General features: G+C 42.9%; 1 protein-coding gene across 2 annotated transcripts in view; it reads left to right on the top strand.

Annotated features, from left to right (window-relative positions):
* Positions 1–23,501, top strand: part of Epha4 (EPH receptor A4) — a 141,048-nt gene that overhangs the window by 107,830 nt on the left and 9,717 nt on the right. For both annotated transcript variants that reach the window (XM_021155750.1, XM_021155831.2), the window contains exons 6-13: positions 4,745–4,869; positions 6,234–6,393; positions 7,434–7,545; positions 16,243–16,301; positions 17,749–17,862; positions 18,362–18,547; positions 22,759–22,820; positions 23,272–23,481. In XM_021155750.1, the coding sequence (XP_021011409.1) occupies positions 4,745–4,869; positions 6,234–6,393; positions 7,434–7,545; positions 16,243–16,301; positions 17,749–17,862; positions 18,362–18,547; positions 22,759–22,820; positions 23,272–23,481 (1,028 nt within the window). The remainder of the gene's footprint in view (positions 1–4,744; positions 4,870–6,233; positions 6,394–7,433; positions 7,546–16,242; positions 16,302–17,748; positions 17,863–18,361; positions 18,548–22,758; positions 22,821–23,271; positions 23,482–23,501) is intronic.

Genomic DNA, 23,501 nt, shown 5'->3' with positions numbered 1-23,501 from the left:
CCATCCTCCAGTCTCAGTATTATCTTGTCCTATGCAGTGCTTCAGTTCCAATATAAACTTCAAAGCAGAGGCATACAGCATCCTTGGGGTTGTTTGTTTGTTTGTTTTTTGTTTTTTGGGGGTTGTTTTTGTTTGTTTTGGAATGGCTGAATGGTTATGCTGGTATGGTTTGTAAGTAAAAAAGGCAATGAAGAATATCCTTAGGATTAAAGAAAACAACATTCCCTTGAGACTAAGAGGAGAAGTTGTTCTTTTAGCCACATCTCAAACTAGGACAATTGTCATCTGTTTGCTATTCGGAACATTGCCACAAAACCTTGAAAATTATGGGCATAATTGAGTGAGAACATAAACCTTTATTTAGATATCACCCTCTCCTCCTGCTTGCCTTTGCCAGCTTCATATCCATCTTTCCCTACCCGTATATTACCAATTAGTGTCATTATCCCTTCTTGCAGTGCGCCACTGAAAATTTCTGGCTTTTAAAACAGGCATGGGTAGTAGGACTGGGGACATAGTTTGACGGTAAAGGACTTGCAAAGAATTCTCAGGGCTCTGGGTAGGATCCCAGCACTATGATGATGATGGTGGTGGTGGTAGTGATGGTGATGATGATGATGTGTGGTTAAACCCAGGTATGGCGGTACATCCTTATAATCTTAGCACTCAGGAGGCAGAGGCAGAAGCAGGTGGATCTCTTGAGTTTAAGGCCAGCCTAATCTATAGAGCAGGTTCCAGGACAACTAGGGCTATACAGAGAAACCCTGTCTGGAAAAACAAAACAAAACAAAACAAAACAAAACAAAAACAAAAACCAGAACATCAAACAAACAAAACCAGTACATTTCTAGATGGACTGGGGATAGACAGATTTGTGTAGATATCGTGATGGCACTGAGGGTGGTCCCAGCGAAGGACTACTGGGCTGTAACAAAGGAAGGGGTTGCTCTATGTAAAGTTAGGGTTTTTTCTCAACATTCTCAGTAATTCTGAGTATGCCAAGGTCAGGATCTCAAGTCAGTGCTGGAGAGCCTCAATGTTTCTTGGATGCTGGGTAATCTCACATTTTAACTAAATTTGGGGAGGCAAGAGTGAAGGCTGATTTTATATTGCTATGGTTGTCTGCCATTAATTGGAAGTGCTTAATCTACTAATGGGAAGTTTCCTTTCAGTATAACCACAGTTTCAGATAAATGTTATGTATTCATGATACAACTTGTCAGGGGCTAGAGGGTGGTGGCACATGGGCAGTGTGAGAAGACCTATTGATGCTTGGGAACCACTGAGCTAAGGGACCGATTGGGACATTCCATTGCCAAGTGCCTCATCGAGGGAAACAGAGCTGCAGGCAGGCAGGCGCACACGGCAAGCTGATGGCTTCCAGATGTAGAATTGGAGGCTGCATCGGAAATGGGGTAGAAAAAGATGAGGGGCGAACCCACATGTGGCTTGTGATGTGGAGGACATCCAAGTTGCCTCTTTCCCAAAGTGGCAGTATGGCAGAGCTGACATTTTCTCAGGCCCGAGTTTCTTCCCAGGGGAGGGATGAAGCTCTTCTGTGTGAGCGCTCCATGTGCAAATGCCTGACCTAGGTATGGTTCCTGGCCTCACCAGCCCATAGATGGCTTTTGTCACTGTGCCCAGTTAAACACCCCCCTCCGCCCCAGAACAGCTGTGCAATCAAGAATTCAAATAGGACAGTCATATCATGGGGTACTTTTTGTGAATTAGAGCTCTGTGTTCTATATTTCTGTAAATGGTACGTACCAAAGGCAAGTGTATCAATTCAGAATTCTTCCTGGCCTCATCCGATCGGTTTCATTGTCTTTCCTTCTTCCCATTGTGTTCCTCCTTCATTTCTCTCTCTCCTGCATTTTTAGGACATTTCAGACAAGATCCACTCTGCCCATTTCCCTTCCCATCAGTGCATGCACATCCGTGTCCCACGGAAGTGTGCTTTAAGACTATTTTGTTAACCAAGGGGTTGTATTGTCTCCCTGCTTGAGAGTTTCAAAGAGCCAGGCTAAGCTTAGATCCCTTTTGAGCCGCTACAGGAATGCTGCTGCTCAGACTTCAAAAATTGAAATTGGATTCATTTCCCCGTGCTGCGGTGTCCTCATAACCTAGCCAGAGAGAAGCCATTTCAGTCCAGTGGCACTCTCTGGGGGCATCCAGGCCATTGTTGCCCAGAGACTCTGTCAATTCTTTTTCAGAATCCAACCCAGACTGTTTCTGAGAGAAAGTTCATTTGATAATTTTCTGATTTGCTTCCCTCCTGCCTCTTCTGTAATGGCTTCACTTTTCTATTTCATTTCCCAATCTCGAACTTCGAAGCTTAAAAGAGCCCCCTTTTATGGAGTGTATGCTAAAGTGCTCTGTTAGGCAATATATTTATTACCTGGAGTGAAATGGCTTTTCACAGCCAGGCAGCCTCCTGAGCCTGGCTGCCTCTCTACCTCTATATTTAAGAAACTTGCTCCTTGAATTCTATAGGATAAAAGTTCTATGCCAGCCAGCACAGAAAAAGAAAAACATGATGTGTGTGTGTGTGTGTGTGTGTGTGTGTGTGTGTGTGTGTGTTAATACATCTAACGAGCACATTTCCGTTCTTCATTTTCTTCAGATGTTCAGTGGCTACCATATGTCCGCTGCTTGCAGCTTTGTTCATCCAGTTGGGTATTACTAACCTTGGCCTTGCCTTTGATGGAGACCATGTGTATACACTGTATCTTTCAATGGTGTTTATGCCTGAGTTCCAATCTGGAATAGCTTTGGATGTGGGGAGGGAGAGAGAGAGAGAGAGAGAGAGATTAGGAGGGATGTCTGAATGTATGTTTCCATCCTAAGGCATCCCTAACAGAGATGTCAGGCTGTCAGTATCTGCCTCAAGGAGACAACCCTTGCTGGATTGGCTCTGTCATAGAAAGTCTTACTTTTATGACGGGTCTATCCACGCCACTCTGCTGCTAGGATACATAAGCATCATGTATGGTCAGGCGGGTCTGGACTCTTTCCATATTCTGTTTCTGGTGTTAACTTATTTTACTTATCCCTTTCTGCATTGAGAGTTGGCAGCCCCAGGGGTATGAGGGAGGCTAACATTCATTTGTCAGAAGCCCATTTTTACATTCCCACAGTTTGGGGAGTAAGGTGAATATGCATTCAATTTAGCAAGCCCCCTAATCTCTGGTACTTGAGTCCAGCTTTGTGAGATAAGATGAAGGATTTCAGGGAAGTTTCCTTTTCTCTCTGGGGATTCACATTGGCACTGGCCCATGTCTGTCACAGCAGAGCTGACTAAGCTGACTAACAGCTGCCCAGAGATGGCAACTCCATGGAGGAGAGATGAAAGCATTGGGCAGCCTGGTTTTATAAATCTCTAGTATGTGCCACCTTTCCCTGCCCCCCCACCCCCACCCCAGTGAAAACTGCTTTCATGTTTTTCCTGGTAGAAAGGAAGGTTTTCTACCCACCAGGCATAAGAACAACAACTTGAACCTCTTGTAAAATACTTCCATAATGTCATTGATGTCCAGGGAGACCATCATGGCTTTTATTGGTGTTCTTCATTATTTGCATGGCCGTGCTTAAATGGGAAAGTCTTACTGTAAGTAAGCAGTACTTTTATTTATATTGGAAAGTGTGTAAATCACTTGCCTTCCAGCATTCCCCACAGTAACTGTGGAAGAGTGGCAAATCCTCCTGCTTGTATACAATTAAGTATCAGTAAGAAGCCTCAGTACTTGGAGGCAGGGTGAAAGGCTTGCTCAGCTTGAATGGAGGTTCTGCCTGAGGCAAATAGGACTTATAAAAGGATACTAAACAGGCAGTGAACCCTGTACCCAAGACCCAATATAGCAAAGGCAGTTTCAGGAACCAAGGAATTGACACTGGGCTGCTAAAGTTACCAACCCTTTGCTTCACAGTTGAGTGTGTGTGTGTGTGTGTGTGTGTGTGTGTGTGCGCACCCATTTCCATGCCCAATTTTGCAGTGGCCATCAGGTATAGAATATCCACTGTCCTTGTTTTAGTTAGTGTGTCCATTTCAGTGAAGAGACACCATGGCAAAGGCAATTCTTATAAAGGCAAACTTTTAATTGGGGCTGGGTTACAGTTTCAGAGGTTCAGTCCCTTATCATCCTGGCAGGAAGCTTGGCAACTTGCAGGCAGACATGGTGGTGGTGGAGGAACTGAGAGTTCTACCTCTTGATTTGAAGGGAGTAGAAAGGTTGGCTGGCTGTCTTTTGCACTGGGCAAAGCCCACCTCCAGTGACACACCTCCTCCTATAAGGCCATACCTCCTCCAATAAGGCCACACCTCCTAATACTGTTTTAAACACCCGAATCCATGGGAACCAAACCTAGTCAGATCACCACTGTCTTCCTCCACCCTTCCCCATTCACCCCTCTACTTCCAGCTTTACAAATCACTGCCAACCACACCCAGGTTTTCTGTGGGTACTGTTGATCCAGACTCAGGCCCTCATGATTGCAGAGCAAGCCCTACCCACAGCGTTGAGTCTTCAGTCTCCTCACAATTGATCTTTTAAAGACAAACCCTATACAGAGGAAGGTCTGGATATAATGGTAATGATAAATGCTCTTGGCTGGAGAAGGGCAACGCGGCCAACAGGAAGGCATGGGGCTCTGAAGTCAAGTGCAATTGTTGAGTTGTGGTTTCTAAAATATGTTTCTTTCTAAAGTAAGATTATTATTTCTGCCTTTCTGTCTTTCTCCCCGATAGCACCATCATCCATTGCTTTGGTCCAGGCTAAAGAAGTTACAAGATACAGCGTAGCTCTGGCTTGGCTGGAACCAGATCGACCAAACGGAGTCATCTTAGAATATGAAGTCAAATATTATGAAAAGGTACTCCTTTCTTTCTTCTTTGCTTTCCTTCTTCTTCTTCTTCTTTCTCCTTCCCTTTCTTTCTCACTGTTCCTTCCTCTGTGTTGTTCAAGTACTAGACAGTTCTAAATCATGAAACAGCAGCAAAAAGAAAATCAAATGCATCTTGATTTCCCCACAAATCTGATTATGAGATGTAATATTTGGCTCGTTATCTTGAAACACACACACAACGTTCTAATATAATTATATTTTCTTTTGAATAAAAGAAATCAAGGCCTAATCTATATACCTTCTATCACAGAGCATGCCTCATAACTGCTAAAATAATGATATGTTTAAGCAGATTACTGCTGTTCAAAATAAAGGTGTGGGTTTTGATGATTTTTAACAGAAAATTGGCAGAGGAAAATTACATTCCTCAGCCCCTTATAGAAAGGCATTAATTTTGCAAATAATTGTCTCTTAGCAGATAGAGTTCTGAACAGAGCTATTTGCTTCCCAGCTTGTCCAGAAAATGAACAATCAGACTCCCCCCTCCCTCACCCTGCTTAGATTTTTTTTTTTTTTCCAAGACAGTGTTTCCCTGTGTAGCCCTGGCTGTCCTGGAACTCACTTTGTGGACCAGGCTGGCCTCAAATTTAGAGATACCTCTGCCTCTGCCTCCCAGGAGCTGGAATTAAAACAGTCTCTTATTGGCTTCCTTATTCAAAGTAAAGGGAGACTGGATTGTTTAATTGAAGTCAGACTATATTTTTTGCCACTTTCCAGACAGAAAAGAGGCCTTCTTAAGTGGGGCAGGGTATCATGTAGAAGGAATAGAAATGCATGGTTTCCAATGCATAGTTGTGTTCCAGACCATTGCACACCAAGGAGGACTCAGAGGACACACACACAAGGGATAAGGGTCTGAAATAAAAGATAGTGATGCTGATTACAATTTCTTAATAATTTGGGGGTAAAAAAAAAAACTAGAAAAAAAATCAACTATCACTTGATATTCCTTTCAAAAACAGATGGCTTCATTCTCAAAACTCCAAAAGATTATAAATTAAAAAAACAAAAACAGAATAGTCAATGCCAATAATGAGCGTGAACTTTTTTTTTTTTTTTGAACTGTCAAAAGAGACACCAGTACTTCAACACTGCAGAATACTGCAGAGAATATAGGGCTTAGGAAACCTGATGTCTAGTTATTTGCTTCCAGACTCCTGGGGAGCTGGAGTCTCTTCCCTCACACCTGGAGACTCCTCCCCCTCCTAGCTAGAGTCTCCTCCCCCTCCTACCTAAAGTCTCCTCCCCCTCTACCTAGATTCTCCTCCCCCTGCTACCTAGAGTCAGAGGACTCATTTCCCAGCTCACCAATTTGCTTCACTCTCATGTAGGATCAGAATGAACGCAGCTATCGCATAGTCCGGACAGCTGCCAGGAACACAGATATCAAAGGCCTGAACCCTCTGACTTCCTATGTTTTCCACGTGCGAGCCAGGACCGCTGCCGGCTACGGAGACTTCAGCGAGCCCCTGGAAGTCACTACTAATACAGGTAACCGAGACCACCCAGGTGCCACTGATTCCCAGACACTTCATTTATAGGTTCAGCCCCACTCTAGTGAAACCCAAAGAGCTGTGTAGGTAAACATTTAGCTACTGTGGATATTTGCATGAAACACAAGAGCCAATATCTACCTCTTAGAAACCCTTGTGCTGTTTGAAGGAGAACGTTTTCATAAGAGTTTCTCATCTGTCTTCCTATGAATGAAAAACGATGTCAATGTTTATCTTTTTGAACTTTCTACCAACCATGAATAATGGGTTTGCTAACCTGACTAATTGAAGGTTCTGTAGCCACCCCACTTTAAGAAAAAGACTTTTCTTCCTGAGAAGATTAAAGAAGGAACCAAAATTACCCTTTTCCCCCCTCCTACTTGTTTCTAAGAATCTGTTTAAATAGTGTCATTAGTGTGCATGTATGTTTTTAAGTCCTTTGTAGAAACATTAAGTCTTGCTCGCTGGAGAGCTGGAACACAGTTTACTGAGCAAGAGATCTCCACCTCCTTAATTACTTAACCTAGGCTGGGCCTACTCGATAGGGAGATGCTGGAACAGAAATTCTCAACATCTGTTACAGATATAAATTGTTCATATTGGAGGGTTATTAAGTGAGGATGAAGAAGACGGATGGGAAGGTAGAGATGACTCTAAGGGACACTGGCATTCTTGGTGTTTACAGGAAGGCTATAAGGAGGAGGTTGCTCTGAGCCGACCTCTGTCTATAGGCTGGATTTTAACAGAGGTGATAAAGACAGGGCAAACCTTATGAGTTTTCCAAATGTGTTTTTTCCAAGGAATATAGTTTTTCAGTATGTGAATTTTTTTTTTTTTACCAAAAAAAAAAAAAAACCCAAAAGATATTAAGGCATCAACATATATTTTTATATTCATCGCAGAATGGTTGGGGGTGGTGGTGTGGGATTTGCCTAATGGATGCTGTGGCATGGATTTGCTAACATGGATGTTGAATGGGCTAACAAGTTCCTCCTCTTAGGACTGCCCCCATGTGACCCCATGTACTTGTCATTCCAGTGCCTTCCCGCATCATTGGCGATGGAGCCAACTCCACTGTCCTGCTGGTCTCCGTCTCTGGCAGTGTGGTCCTCGTGGTCATTCTCATTGCAGCTTTTGTGATCAGCCGAAGGTAAGAACAGAAGTGCCTCGCGCTCCTTCCCAGTTTTCTTCAGGAGGTTTCTGTCTTCCCTTGCGTGCCCGTACCATTTAGCCCTGTTAAGTCTGGACTCTGCATGCACCAAGGGTGAGAAAAGCTGTATAAAACGCAGACCCAAAACCTGAGCATTGCCATCTGACAGCAGTATTTTCTTCTATAAGATAGCAGTGCTATCTGAGAGTGATACTACTTGTAGTGATAAACATGTTAGGTACCATAGTAACACAGTAGGTACTTCAGCATGATATTGGTTAACACAAATGGTAAAGAATGTAAGCACTGTGCCTCCCCATCCCTTGGAAAACATTGACGTTTTCAAAACCCTCATTGATCATTCTGAGCACAGTGATGTTTCTCTTGGAAGAGAATCTGATTGGACAGTGTAGTTATCCTGTGTGCATTGAAGGTGTATCTTTATACTTGAAAGAGAAATAGTAATGGCTTGGTTGCATGGTCTTCTTCCTATCACCTCTGTCCAATTGTTCACACTGACCAGTACATAGTATCATGGGGCATCATCATCAGCTGTGCCGATTCTTATCTTAGCCGCTTCTCACCATATACCACATTCATGATTTCCCACAGCAGGGCTTTTGTTGTAAATATGATCTTCTTATGTATAAGGCTCTTCAAGTGAGAGAGGATGAAAGTGACGTAGAGGAAGATAGGGTGCTTATTCCACATCGTCTTGTTGGTATGACTGTAGTTAGAGCTCTGTATGGATCCTGAGAGCTATGCTTGGCCAATCAGCCACCAACTGTCAGATTGTCCCATCCACCTGCTGATGACCTCACCAATGTCTCTGGCTGTCTCCATCCTGTTTGCAAGCCACAATGCTGTTACTTCCCATTGACACGCATTGACAGTAGGGTGATGAACCAATGTAAGAGTTTCCCTGAGAGGCCCGTGCATCTCCCAGTATCTTGATTTCACCCTTGCTCTGTAGAGCACCCCAGTATATATACAAAGGCCCATTTGTTCACTCCAGTGCTAGCACAGTATGGAACGATGTGTTGCTCTGTATGGTGTCTCTGTGTTTGTCATTGGCTTCATTCTGTTTTGCAAAGTCTACAAGTAGACGTATTCAACCAGAGCTGTGAGTTATGTCTCCAAGAAGGAAAACTTTGAAAGGCAATCAAGACTTTTCCCTACCTGCTGCCCTGCCTTGAGATTTTACTTCTGTGTGTGTGTGTCCTGTAAAGAATGCATTGTATAATGCATAGGAAGTGGTACATTGTCCTGAACTCATCCAGTTGCAGAGAAAAGAATGAGATGTGTGGGTGGGTGGAAATTACGTGACAGACATTTGTTTACACTAATGCATATTTCAGTGTTTCAAATATAAACACTGGACATATTAAAATGGTAAAAATTAATGAAAACCATGAATAGCCTCTACTTCAGAGACAGTAGCCTAAAAAGTCTGTCTACTGTGTGATGCTTAGGGGAGCATGAGCATTTCAAGCACCTGGCAAATGAACTCATCTTGTAGACTGTACTCATCTTGTGGTCCAGCTTTTCTATAAAATTCCTCTCTCTCTCTCTCTCTCTCTCTCTCTCTCTCTCTCTCTCCATTCTTGGTTGCAGTTGTTTTAAAAGTGTCCCCAAACACAGCAGTCAGACTCAGACTCAGACTCAGGCAGTTAGATAAGCCACTCCTTGTTACTGTTTAGTGTCAAATTTTAGCTTTGGTGAGAAGAAAGAAAAGCAAGGACACTGTAATGCTGGGAGACTGGAACACTAAAAATTGGGGCTGCAGAAGGCAGCATCCTCATGTCTGAGGACTTAATTCCCTTTGTGCTTTTATTGATCATTTTATTATAGAAGGGGAGAGTGGCAGAAGGATGCATGAGATTTCCAATTATGAGGCCATCCCCCTCCTTAGAGAATTGAGCCTGTCGAGTTACCCAGTGATGACTCCTCCTGCTCCTTCCCTCTCATTAAAAAAAAAAAAAAGTCACTTCCCAAGTCTGATAAACACTGCTTGGTGATTGGTCCTCAATGGATCAGTTTTTAGAAAATGAAATGTCAGCCCCTTGCCCTCATATTGATTCTTCCTTAGTGCCGGCCATAAAGCTGTCAAGGGAAGGGCTGCCTGGAGCCAGGTAGCTGACAGGCCTGCAGCAGCAGGGTGCTCACTCAGCTAATTCTTCTCCCTACCAGGCTGTCTGCTCTGTTTATCTGAGACAACTACATGTATTTAAATAGGACAACAGGTGAGCAGAGAGGAGATGGGAACTCCTGACAAAGAAGTGTGACCCAGGGCTTTAGTTAGAGTACAAATGACAGTGCCAACAGTGGAGGAAGTCACAGACTGAGCATCTGAGCCTAGAGAAGCCAAGTTACCTTTGCCCTTCATCATCTCTTGCTTCTGAGAGCTACCGAATGTTGCTGTCAAAAAGGATGGTGGAAGCCAGGCCTGGTGACACCCAGCACTCTGGAAGCTGAGGTAGGAGGACTGAGAGGTTGGGCTAGCCTGTGTCCATAGTGAGGCAGAACCCTTGTGAGCTGAGCTGAATCTCTGGGCATTGTTGGCCTGTCAGTGTGGATGGAAAAAGATCAGAGGAAGAAGTAGTTTGAGAGCTTCTGGGGGCCACCAGGAGAAAAATCTGTTTGTTGCTAATTTGTTATTTAAGGGGAAACTGCCTTAGGCTCACAATTGGCATGTTGGTGGATTTTAAAATAGCTGGTGTTTATTCATTTTATTGTATTCATTTAATTTATAATGAGACGCCAGAACTTGAGGTAAGGAGGAATAATCCCCTTTCATTCAGAAGGTTCAGTTTCCTTCCTTCCTTCCTTCCTTCCTTCCTTCCTTCCTTCCTTCCTTCCTTCCTTCCTTCCTTCCTTCTTCCTTCCCTTCCTCCTTTCTTTCTTTCTTTCTTTCTTTCTTTCTTTCTTTCTTTCTTTCTTTCTTTCTTTCTTTCTTTCTTCCTTGTCCAACTTAAACATGTGAGCACTGAGAAATTTCCATGAAAGAATGAAGTTATTGCATTTATAGATTTCAAGTATCCAACATGTAAACAGCATGAATGCTGTCCAGCTGTGGCAGTTATGTTGACTGAGATGTTTTTATAACTCACAGGTAAATAAGTGAATGCACCTTCATTTTGTTACATTTTATCTATTGGGCATGCACATGTGTGTAGAGGTCAGAGGACAACTTGCAGGGGTCTGTCTCCTCCCCACCTCTCCCTTCCCCTCCCCCTCCCCCTCCTCTTCCTCTACTCCTCTTCCTCCTCTTTCTTCCGTCATGAAGGGTCTGGGGAATGAACCCGGGTCTTCAGGCTTGGCAGCAGATGCCTTTAACCAATGAACTGTCTCAACAGTCTCTAATTTACATTTTATGGCATTGTAGATCTGTGCTTAGGTTATCATTTCAGGAGGATATCTGCTTTCTAGAGCACTCAACTGCCCTTGCTATAGATGCGACACTGGAGTACTGTCATGAGAATTTTTATCCCAACTATACACATATTCTCTTAAAGAGCAATCACCATTTCCCCTATTTATATGTGTGTGTGTATATATGTATATGTATATATATGTATATATATGTATACATATACATACATGTATATATGTATATATATGTATATATATATATATATATATAGTCTCAAGTTTAACCACCTTCTTTACTGCTTTTTAAACATCTCTTTCAAAGGACTGTTAATAGTTATATAATTAAATGCAACTTGAAACCCAGGACCTCCCAGATTGACAGACTGCATTAAATTTCTCTGACAACCCTTCCCCTGTTTTAGCAATGATTTCAGATTATTTATTTATTTATTTATTTATTTAACATGTATGTATGTGCACTCATGTATGCCACAGCATGCATGTGCAGGTCAAAGGACAACTTTCAGGGATTGATTTTTTTCTTCTACCACAGGAGTCCCAAAGATCAAACAGAGATCCTCAGGCTTGGCGCAAGTACCTTTACCCACTGAGCCATCCTGCTGGCCCTCAGCAGCATTTTATTGTTCAAACATGGGAAACAATATTAAGAACATGACTAAAATATGGGAAGGGCCCTTGGGTGTTCTTAAAGGACTCTTCGGTTAAAGGATAGCAGGATCTGATGATCCAAGAACATGCACTGACTTCAAGATGGTCCAGTAGTGATAGCCAGTGCTACTGGGTTTCCATTTGCACAAGGATTATAAAATGGCCCTTTCACCAGATTACAAAGAACCAAATTGATTTTAAGGAAAACAGTGTAACATCCATGGAAAAATTTAGATGTTTATCAGGGCCTGTAATCTTTGAATAGATGACATTGAATGTATGAAACAAATTCAGAATTAATTTGTCTCGTACCCGAGGCTCATATTCTGCACTTTGGAGCTGACAGACAACTCAAGCAATCCTAAAAGTGATTCTGCTTGGCCTAGGTCCACCTTTCCTTGAGCCCTCCGATGAGACTCTGGGATGATATATTCGCATAGAAATGTTGCCCAAATGAGCTCTGATGGCATCAGGTACATTGACACAATTGGGAGGCAACTGATTCCAGGGAAACATTTCTAAGCAACTTGCAAGCAACCACAGTGGTTCAATTCCAGCTCTATCAAACTGCTGCTTGGGAGGAGCCATTAGGCATCTTTTGATGCAGGAACAGTGGCAGCTCGAGGAAGGGGAAGAGGGATGTGGTGTATGAATCTTTGTGGGAGAGACTCCTGAGCTCTGGAAAGGGTCCCTACAGGAGCCATGCTCCTTATTACGGCCTTGTCTTTAATCTGCACTTTAGTGAATAAATTACTTACCTTTTACTAATTAACGTTGGAACAGTGAACCACATTCATCAAATCTGTGCACTTGATGAGGAAAGTTGTTATTTTGATAAAAAGCGAGGCTTATGGGCAGCCCTGCCACACTCCTGTCTTCTTATTTATTTTATTGAGTAGTCAAGGTGCTAGGAAGAGCCCATTGGCTGGAAGGTTTCCTGCTGTTCCCTCTGGTGATGGTTAATACCCTTATTAGCCAGTCCCTGGGATGGCCTGAAGGATTCCATTCACTCCAAGTTTCACCTGCAGTGTGAGGGCCCTTTGCCAGGACACCTACTGTGGCAAGGTTCCATGTTTCCTTCTGGACCATTCTAACTAACCATTCCACTACTTCCCCCTTGCTAATCGCCTTGTCCACATCTTTGTAATTAGAAAATCTCCCACAAAGCCTTGCTTCTGCCATTCAGGTGACCTGTCTGGGATGTCAATTTAGACTCAGCTCATCAGGAGGGCTCACCCGAAAGTAAGCTTCAATGGTCTTTCTCTCCTGGGATAATAATGAGCCACATTGTCCAACACTGAGCCCAAGGGAAAAGGGTCATAGGTGACAGAGGTAGAGCCGAACTCAGGCATTTTTGTTTTTAAGGTATTATTAGCGTGGTAATAGGCTACAATTAGTCTTTGAACAGTAATCCTCCTGTTTCTTTCTCAATATCCCCTGTACCCTTGTAGGGTTCTCTACTCCAAATAACACTCCACATTAAAAAGGCCTTTAAAAGCACCTTCACCCGTCAGATTCTTCTTCTGTGTTGGCAAGTCTGAGGATGAAATGGGAGGGTCAACCTTATCCTTAATGACCTCAGCCATTTTGTATTTCCTCTGGGTTTGACCATTTTTAATGAATGTGTTTGATGTGAAAACAGCCATGCTTCAGGATTTCTCGAGGCCACTGGTTTCTATTGTAGATATCCATTTAAAAACAAAACAAAACAACTCTTTAAGTTCCAATGGGTGCCAAGAGTTAAAGGATATGGCTCAATTGCCAAATGCCTTTCCAGCATGCACTATGTTCAATGCTGGGTCTCAGGACAGGTAAATAAAGGAGGGGCAGTTACTAAGGCTCTCTTGTTCTCTCTCTCTATTTTTTTCTGCTTAATTTCAGTATTAGAGTTCTAAAATGGTTTAAAAGATAGTCTTACGATTTCAGATAAAGCTTTTAGAACTCTGATAAGATAGCCTATCACACCCTAGGGATTTAAGTCTTGATATTTTCCCGACCCCAAATACTGTTTCTATAGTCTCTGACCTAACATCTTTCTGTTAACTTTTAAAAGGGGCAAAGGACAGGGGACGGGGAAGGTTAGAGGGGACTGCATGCTTCATAGACAGTTCTTTCTATTCACGGCATTAAATCTATTTGTTAAGTTTCTTTGAAGTGGTTTAGGAGCAGTTGGATCTGATGTGTGGGTTTGCTGATATCAAATGTACTGTTTAGGCTGGAGAGAGAGAGTTCACATAGTCAGTTGCTTGCTTTGCAAGCACAAGGACCCTCATTCAAGCCTCAGAACCCAAGCAGTAGCAGATAAAAGCCAGCATGGTGGTATGTATGCTGATAGTCCGGTTTGGGGTGGAGGGACAAGATGGATAGCTAGTGAGTCCCAAGACACAGTAAAAGACCTTATCTCAAAATGTGGAGAGCCTCTGAGGAGTGACACCCGAGGCTGTACTCTGGTATCTGCACATGCACAAACACCACACACACACACACACACTCACACTCGCACACACTCACGCACTTATACATGGAACATACTTGCAAGCGCACTAGCACACACATGAACAATCAATAAATACTTTTCAATGTACGATTAAGTCTCATCATTTATCTTCTCACTTCATCTCCTCTGGGAGAGGCACTGTGCAGGGCTGGACTGGATCAGGGCTGGAGAGGAGGTGTGAGTGATGCCCTTGGTTCCGTATCCTTGCCTGTACCATGTCTTCATCCGTACAATGGAGCTGAACATGTGGTTTCCACCTGATTCCTTTCATAGGGTTGTTGTGAACAAGCAATTAAATAATAGACCCTTTGAAGGCCCTTTGAAAAGCTAACTGCAAAGGAAAACACAGGCTGTTATTTGGGACTGAAATATGCACTTTGCAGTTAGCTGTGGTAACTGGGGTCTCTGTTTTGCTAAGCTGGCTCATGCTTTGCAAACAGCTAGGGGAGGAGATAATGTATGTAATGAGACTACTTTGAAAAGTTAAATGCAATGTATGAGCACAAGGTATTATTATTTGCAAGGGAATTATCCACGTAGAGGAACATCTGTGGGCTCTGAGGGTCTGATTGCTGAGCTGGTGCCTACATAGCTGACAAATTAGAGGACGTGGGAGGGAGCTTTGCGCATGTGCCCAGGCCTGCGCATGCGCTTTCCACGCTGCCAGCAGTGGGCTGTCTGCCCACTTGCCCTGCTTATCTCTTTTAGTCTCTACGCTACTTTCTTGTCTGTAGGGTTATCTAGCCTTTCTACCTGTTCAAAGTTGACAGTTTGAGGATATCTCATTCTGATTGGAATACAAACACACTGGCCTTACGTAGTCTTACCTTGCGTTTGAAATTCAAAGCACAATGATTAATTTTATTGTAAATTTTACAAAGTCATATATTAACACATTTTATTCCCTACTTTTCCTTTAGTCTCCCAAAGTGAAGGGAACTGTAATAAATGAATTAACTTTTCTAATTATTTTATGTGATATAATGTCTCCTCACTAAACATAAAGTGTACATTTAAGGGCCAAGGATATAGTCCAGTGTGGAATGTTGGCCTAGCATGTGATAGTCCCTGGGTTCTGTTTCTAGTACCTCATACTCAGACGCAAAATTACATAAGCATATACATGTGTGTGTATGTATTTATATATTTGTTTTAATTTTCAAGTCTTGAGTTAATTTTTCCACTTTATATAAGTGATTCATATTTTCCCTGACTCAAGATTTATATGTATTAGAAATTTATATTTCCCAAAGCTTTATTAAAAATAAAATAAAATTTCACTTCAACAGGTTATAGGCAGGCAGTATGTAAATTTTGAGACCAGGTACCTCTTATTGGAAGAGAACTTAAAGACCTAGTGGTGTATCAAATCTCCTGGAATGTAGTCAAGTACAAAGCAAATATTGTACTTTCTAAAATTGTGTCTTATATGCTATAGGGTATGTCCTTCCACCCAGCCCCTAGCCCCCCAGATGAGGACCTATCCTAGGGCCTTGCTCTTTGTAGGAACCCTACTACTGGGCTAAATCCCCAATCTCTGAAACCTGGCATGATAATGAGATGTTATGATGCTATCATGATTATAGCAACAAGATGTGTTCATTAGCTATCACACACTGAACGTTATTGCCATTTCACTAATGAAAGTCACTTTAATTAAGAATGTGTGTACAGGGCCAGCAAGATGGCTCAGAATGAAAAAGCACTTGAGTTTAATCTCTAAAAGCCATATGAAGGTAGAATGAGGGGATCAACTGTCCAAAATTGTCCTCTGAATGCCACAGCCATGTGTACAGGCCCACACAAGTGCTCTTATACACACAGGAAGAAGGAAAAGAAGAGGAAAAGAAAGAAAGAAAGAAAGAAAGAAAGAAAGAAAGAAAGAAAGAAAGAAAGAAAGAAAGAAAGCTAGCTAGCTATGTGGGAAAAATAAGCAATCAGAGATTCTGGGCTCTGGTGGCTTCAGTCAGCTCTTAGCCCCGACTCAACAGAGATTACATTATTATCCTTATTACTTTACCTTTCTCTAAGCCTCAGTTTCCCTATGTGTGACATGTGCACTGCCTATCCACCCAACTTGTGTTGTAGCCGGGAATAATTTTTCATTACAGATTTTGTATTGGAAATCATTTTCCTTTTTTCTTTTTAAATTTTAATAGACGGAGTAAGTACAGCAAAGCGAAACAAGAAGCAGATGAAGAGAAACATTTGAATCAAGGTATTAAAAAAAAGACCGATTGATTCCAAAAGTAATTTCATTTTTAGAGCATGCTTTGTGTTATCTAACTTAGGAGTGTTGGTTAATATGCCTGTGAATATTTATATAATGCATTCCTTATCCAAATAACATTCTTCAAGGCTGTCAAGGTGCAATTGGTGATTCAAAACTGTGCAACGTGAGGTTAAAGGCAGGAACTTCTATAGAGTCTGCACATTTCCTCTTCTGCTATGGAAAAGTGTTCCTTTAGCTGCTTCACGTCTGGAGCTGGGCAGCAAGACATGACGGGGTCAATATTTTATTCGCATGAATGAAAAACTGGGGGAGGGGTGGGATGGTAAAAGAACAGGTTATGTGATGGTAGGTAGTCTGTGTTGCTGGGATGACAGCCATCAAGAATTTGCTAGTGAATTCTAGATGTTGAACTTACAAATAGGCTCTGAGAGTTAAGTCCAACGGCATTGATTTAAGAAGTTCCAAACACTTAAAGAAAACCAGATGACCTAGCAGTGGTTTGCACGGGACTTTCTGAGATGACAAGATAGTGTCATGTGAGAGAACTGTAGCCTACTCAGTTCTTCATAATGACCGAGGAGAAGAAAAGGAAAAAGATGGATACATTTGGGCAATCACGGAGATTTGGTCAGCTGGCATTGCGTATCCTCAAGTCCCCAGTGCAAATGCCAAAGGAAGCTCTCAGTGTTTGTCATCAGCTGCCTCAGAGCTCACATTTCCACCTTGTCCGTGGGTGTGATGTGTGACTGAATTGTACCCATAGTATCTGCAACATTCAGCTATACTAAAGCACTACCTATAGCTGAACCTTCTCTGTAAAACAAAATGCAAGTGGAGGTCCGACTTAGAGTCTTTATTCTCAAATCAACCTGTGGCCAGTATTCCTCCCATGCATTATCAATCTAGGTTTAATCTAAGTCTGTTCCTTACTGATCATGTACTTAATTGGTCTAGCTATGGGGGAGAGATGACACCCTGTAGACAGGGCCTGTGGGAACTGAGAGTGCCTATTGTCTTTGATGAGGGACAGCATTTGAAACGATGGCTATGGTGTGTATGACTTTATGTTAGGACAATGAAGCTAGAAGCCACTGGTTGGGAGAAAGGAGCCTGTCAACTCATTCCAAATTTTTTGATAAGAGATTCACTTTTCCTCCAGGGACAAGTTGTTTTTAAACTCTTATACTTGAAGTGTGAGGACATTCCAGGAAGTCAGTAGAGCTGCGGTGTCTTGAGCAGCTAGCAAATTCTTTGTTTACCCACTAATGAAAAGCAGAGCAAGCATTTAAACATTTTCATATGTCAACGGCCATAGAGTTAACCCAGCTTTTGCTATGCAAAGGGATTTTTTTTTCTTTTTAAGAGCTCGACCCTTTAGGTTTATTCATGTTGCCTTTATCCAGTCACTTTATATCCCATGTTCATTTCTTAGGTGTTAGAACTTATGTGGATCCCTTTACATATGAAGACCCCAACCAGGCAGTTCGAGAATTTGCCAAAGAAATCGATGCATCCTGCATTAAAATTGAAAAGGTCATAGGAGTTGGTAAGTGTCTGAGTATGCATCTGATAGCTTCCTTTGTAAATGTAAAATGTATATGTAAATTACACAATTACATTCACATGTATGAGTGTATTGCACGTACGTCTATATGCATAAATAGTATTCTCGGAGATTTCCTTAATCAGAGTATAAATGCAATGTTCTGTAAGGAACTTTGGTGCAAATGTGTATTTTAATCTCAGGAAAAATGGACATGGGGGATAAAATAAAGGAGCACGTGAGATCAGTAGCCAGACTGGGTGGATTCAGAATGCTCTAATTCTCGAAAGCAGGGAGACTTTGGTGAGCTTTACCGTAAGCTTGAGTTTCCTGTGATAAAATGGAGCCTCTAAGAACAGTGCCTTCTACTAGGCTTTGGGAAGGACTAAATGAAATCGTCGTTGTGGTGCCCTAGCTAGGCACCTGTCCTATAATAAGCATACGATGAAGGTTATCTTGTCCTCAATGCATTCCTGATGCATCTTGAATCCTTCTCCCACAGGTGAATTTGGAGAGGTCTGCAGTGGGCGTCTCAAAGTGCCCGGCAAGAGAGAGATCTGTGTGGCCATCAAGACTCTGAAAGCTGGCTATACTGACAAGCAGAGGAGAGACTTCCTGAGTGAGGCCAGCATCATGGGACAGTTTGACCACCCAAACATAATCCACCTGGAAGGCGTTGTCACCAAATGTACGTGTGCCCCCCCACTCCCCCCCTCCAGGAAGCTAAGTTGAGAGTTAACAGGGAGATTAAATACACATTTTCTTTCTAGGGAAATGACAGATGGGACAGGCCTACTGATTACTAATAAGAGGAAATCAGTGCAGGACAAGTCATTAATCTTTCAGTCAGCTCTAAATGGGTCTATGACTGCAGCTGATGCCCTGTCTCCAAGGCAACTTCTGTGAGATTTGGGGGAAATTAATATTGCAGAGTTTTGGGTACACCATACCATCTTTCAAATCTTTGCTAGACCAAACTGATTGTCACAGGGTGGGCACGAGCAGATGGTAAACGAAATCAGTTTTATATAAAGCAAAACAAAAGCTCGCCACACCTTGTATTGGAAGCTTGGGTTCCAGATGCAGTGAGGGAAACTTGGGAATCGTTATTATATTGAGGGATTCGCTTGTCTGCTCTGCCTGATTTATGGCTGTTGCCATTCAGCACCTATTTACAGTAACACCTGGTTGAACCTTCCTTTTTTAGTCCATTAGCATTCACTGAGCTCGTGAACCACGCTTCAGTTAAAAAAATACGACACAGCTCAACAGACTCGTTCTGTGAAGCAACCCCTGTGTACATCTGTAAGGCTGGCTAAGACTTATAAAACACCACATGGATGGGGCACTAACGCAGGGTGTGTTTAAGGTGGCTCTGGTCCAGGAACCCTGGTACCTAACGACAGTTAGTACAAGTGAAGGACCTTGTAAGCCTGGGGCTCTGTCTTCAATGAAGCCAAGGTGGCTCTTACTTGATTTAAGGTGTCTGTGAAAAGCTTGTCAATCAACAAGTGCTGAGGGTCAGGATGGCTGCTTCAGTTGATGAGACACAGGGAGGGGAGGAATGGGTTACATTTGTAGTGAGCTAAAAGTATACAATCTTTAGGATGAAGAAACCAGGAGGTTACTTTAAACAAATACACCTCCATTGGAGTCCTCTAATAATGCTGGGGGGCCGGGGGGGGGGGGAGCAGCAAGATGCCTCAGCATGTAAATGTGCTTGCTGCCAAGCTTGATGGCCTGAGTTCAATCTTAGGAACCTGCTTGGCTGGAAGGAGAGAATTTAACTCCTATAGATTGTCCTTTGACTTTAGGACAAGTTCCTTGTGGCATACATGCCCTCCCCCACCCCATGACACTAAGGAAATAGTTGTAAGTAGATGTGTTCTTTTAGCTTTTAAAAGTTCCCTGGGCCTCCTCTAAAAGCAGTTTGCATGCTGGGTGGGGATGGGGAGAGCCACCTGAGTTTTCCTTCCTATGAAGGACTCAGTGAAGGGGAGGCTAACATGGGTCCCTGATCCATCGGGAGAGTAACTGACCTTATGATGAAGTGTTTGCTGACAGCTCTATCAGAAGCTGGTGGTGGCTTTGATGGGTTGTTCAGTCTTTTGTTTTACTGTTCTCATCTATAAAAATGGAGATAAATAAAGTTTGCCTTACAAAGATATTTGGGGAAGAAAATAAAATATTTAAAGTAGTTTGTATTGCACAATGGCAAATTACACACACAAACACACACACACACATCTTTAAGTGTTAACTGGTATTATTATGTCTGAAGGAGTGCATCTCTCCTCACATTGAGAATTCTTCAAAAAGGGAAATTTGATGCTAAGGACATATAATTTCTACCTCAGGTGAAGGCTATAATTAGCATAGAATAGTTCTATTTGCTTTTTAAGATTGGTTTTACAGACAGGATATTTTTCTGTTGCCTGTGGCCTTCGAAGCTGTCCAAGCCCTTCACTACTTTAATTAAAAGATAACATTCCCTTTAAATACTTCTGCAGGTCCCTTTTCTAGAAAAGGGGGCTCTGTTCTACTCCCGGTGTTTTTCCTGCCTCAGACAGTGATTTTCCTAGCACCTCTGCGGAAGAGAGAAGAAACAGGGGATCTTTGTGTTAAAGTCCCACCGCGCCTTTAAAAACCCATAGCTATTACAGCTGTAACTGTTACAAACGACTGGGTTCATTTGCATAATGCAGTTGTCACTGAATTAAAATGATTTAAAAATTTCCACCAGAGAAGTTGTTGGGGTCCCCTCCCGGTCTGTCCCCTCCCCTCAGAATCCCTGCCTCTTGGAGGGAAGCAGCCATCTCCATCCCAAACCCACTCCTGACTGATTGTTCTTACCTTTGTAGAGCTAGGCAAGAATAACCCAGTGATATTTACCCTTTCTCACAGTGCCCCCAAGACATCCCTTGTTTTTCTTCTGCCCTCTCCAACTCCGAAGAAGGAGCTTGTGGGGTACAACAGACTAGAGAATACAGGAAACTTGAATAGAATGGGAGGAGACAGGCTAGGGAGCTGCGAGGGTGAAAGGGTCCAATCAAAGCGTGTTGTCTCATAACCAACCAGCTCCCTGGAGAAACTATCTAGATTCCAGGGAAGGAAGGGGGAGGGGGGTGCGAAGTGGGAGGGGGGGAACCATAAATTTTTCCTTTTCCCCACTCTTGGATCTTCTCTTCTGGAAAGCTCCAGAGGGAACAGGTAAAATGGAATTAGGTGTTAGCGCTTGGCCGAGAGAGCGGACTTTTCCTCATTAGCTGACAAAATATCTTTTGATGGAGGCAGGATGATTAAGATTCACACAGGTGGTTTTGTTGAGGTCCAGGACTTGGGGAGGGCAAATGTGCTGAGAATGGGGCCCTTCCCACGTGGACGGAACTGAGCAAGGCGAGAAGGGAGCGCCGGAGGACCCCTTTCAGCAAGGCCAGAGCCGTTCTTAGTGGCTTTGTGTAGTTCTGACTTCTGTTCCACGCTGCAAGTCTGAATGGCATCATTCTCTAGTTTAAAGTGCTTGACACACACACACACACACGCGCGCGCGCGCGCGCACACACACACAGAGTCAGCCAAGAATAAATTGAACTTCATTGAAATTAAAACTTCAAAATTCTTGCCTCTGAAGTGCCTCTCCCTTCTGCACTCCATCTTTGGGTTGGGAATGTACTGATTTCCAAATAAGAGGTGCTTTTCAGAAGTAAGATAGCCCTCGCCTATTTTATGACTAAATCACAAAGTCCAATCAGCAAGAACAATAAAAGTAAATATTTTCATCTGCTTAGGGGTTACTTTCATCAAGGGGGATCTCCCCTCCACACTTTCTCTTCGTGGAAGAAAAAATCAGGGTTACGATGTTTGCTAACTCCCCCTTGCCCACCCTGTAACAGTACCCCTTGAAAAGAAAATGTCAGACCCTAATTTAATCCGTTGCCTGTAAGAAATTAAAGAAAGGTTATTTCCAAAGGTTCCACAGAAGAACTGAAGCAAAAGGAAGAGGCTGATTTTCCCACAAGTCCCAATAGACCTCCCGACTCTTTTGCTCAAACAATGGATTCAAGCTCCTGTCTCAGATGAAGTTATTTGTCTTCACAAATAACTTTATTTAGTTTTAAGATTTTATTTATTTATTAAAATATATACAATCTATTTGCTCATATTCTTCTGTCCCTCCTCCACACCTCCCTATCGCTCCAACTTCATGTTGTCTCCAGAGGGAGGGGAAAAAAATGGAAACAAACTAACTCTCCAAAAAGGATTTGTTTGTCTTATAAGTTGTTAAAGGAAGCACATAGAACAGATGTGTGATGTGAGAACTTACGGGAAATCACAGAGCCCAGGACAAGAGCGAGAGAAGGGAGCAGGATTCTATATGGTGTGTGCTTCAGGTTTCGTGAATAATGAAGTATTCAGTATAACTGCAGCACTACAAAACTTGACTTTCTCTAAAGAAGAAGCTTTCCCTGTCCACAGACTTTAGCATCACTTGAGTAGCTCTTCTGGGGATAAAAATCAATGAATTATTCTAACCCCCCCCCCCCCCCCCCCCGCCCTGCTTTTCAACAGGCCTGCCCATTTATCATCTCCCCCCTCCCCCGTTGTTTAAGAGAGCAATTATCCATTCATGTGATCCCTGGATACCAGAGGCCACTTTTGTTAAGGACCCTGTCAGCAAGCCATCCGAAGGGTTAAACCTTCCAGATGGAATGTAAGCCTATGTGTCCTTTGAATATTTCATTCCTCGCTCCCCACAGCTGAGGCAGAAGCTTGGCTTGTTTTAATTAAATTAGATCGCACAAGACAGGTGTCTTGGCAGTAAAATTCCGCGCGGCCCATTTTTATCTCATTAACAGCACTGCTCACGGAGAGTTTTTGTTTTTCTCTTGGAAACTCTAGGTAAACCGGTAATGATCATAACGGAGTACATGGAGAACGGCTCCTTGGATGCTTTCCTCAGGGTACGTGTCTATTTTCTATGAAGCCAGGGAATACTAGTAACCAGTCAGTCACGAGCAGATTCCTTGTATACGCTCTGTTCCATTGCATTCGTGAGATTTGTTCCGTAGAGTTCAGGAAGAGGAGACATGGAATCTGGTGTGATTCTTAAGGCTATTGAATAATCCATGGGCAATGAAGGTAGAATTTGATTTATTCTCACACCGGAGCGCTCTTTGAGCCATGGATTCATTGCACTTGGACAATTTCCATCTATCACAGGAAGCCAACCCAGCTCCTTGAGTACACTCTTACTTGTTGGATTAGTGACTTTGCTCAGAAAGGCCCGGAAATAATGCTGAGTTTCATGGCCCGCCGGATACAGATATTCAAAAAGAGTCTAGGAATAACTGCTTGGTGGTAATTGATTTGCCCTGATGTTAATGGGACCGGTCCCACTCTCTTCCTCTGCAGAAGAATGATGGCCGCTTTACAGTCATTCAGCTGGTGGGCATGCTCCGGGGCATTGGCTCGGGGATGAAGTACTTATCTGATATGAGCTATGTGCATCGAGACCTGGCTGCCAGGAACATCCTGGTAAACAGCAACTTGGTCTGCAAGGTGTCTGACTTTGGCATGTCCAGGGTGCTCGAGGATGACCCCGAAGCAGCCTACACTACCAGGGTAAGGACTGTTCACCACCT

This window comes from Mus caroli, chromosome 1 (assembly GCF_900094665.2).
Source record: "Mus caroli chromosome 1, CAROLI_EIJ_v1.1, whole genome shotgun sequence".
NCBI classification, from domain to species: domain Eukaryota; kingdom Metazoa; phylum Chordata; class Mammalia; order Rodentia; family Muridae; genus Mus; species Mus caroli.
The sequence above is the reverse complement of the archived record's forward strand: the minus strand, read 5'-3'. Positions and strand labels throughout refer to the sequence as shown.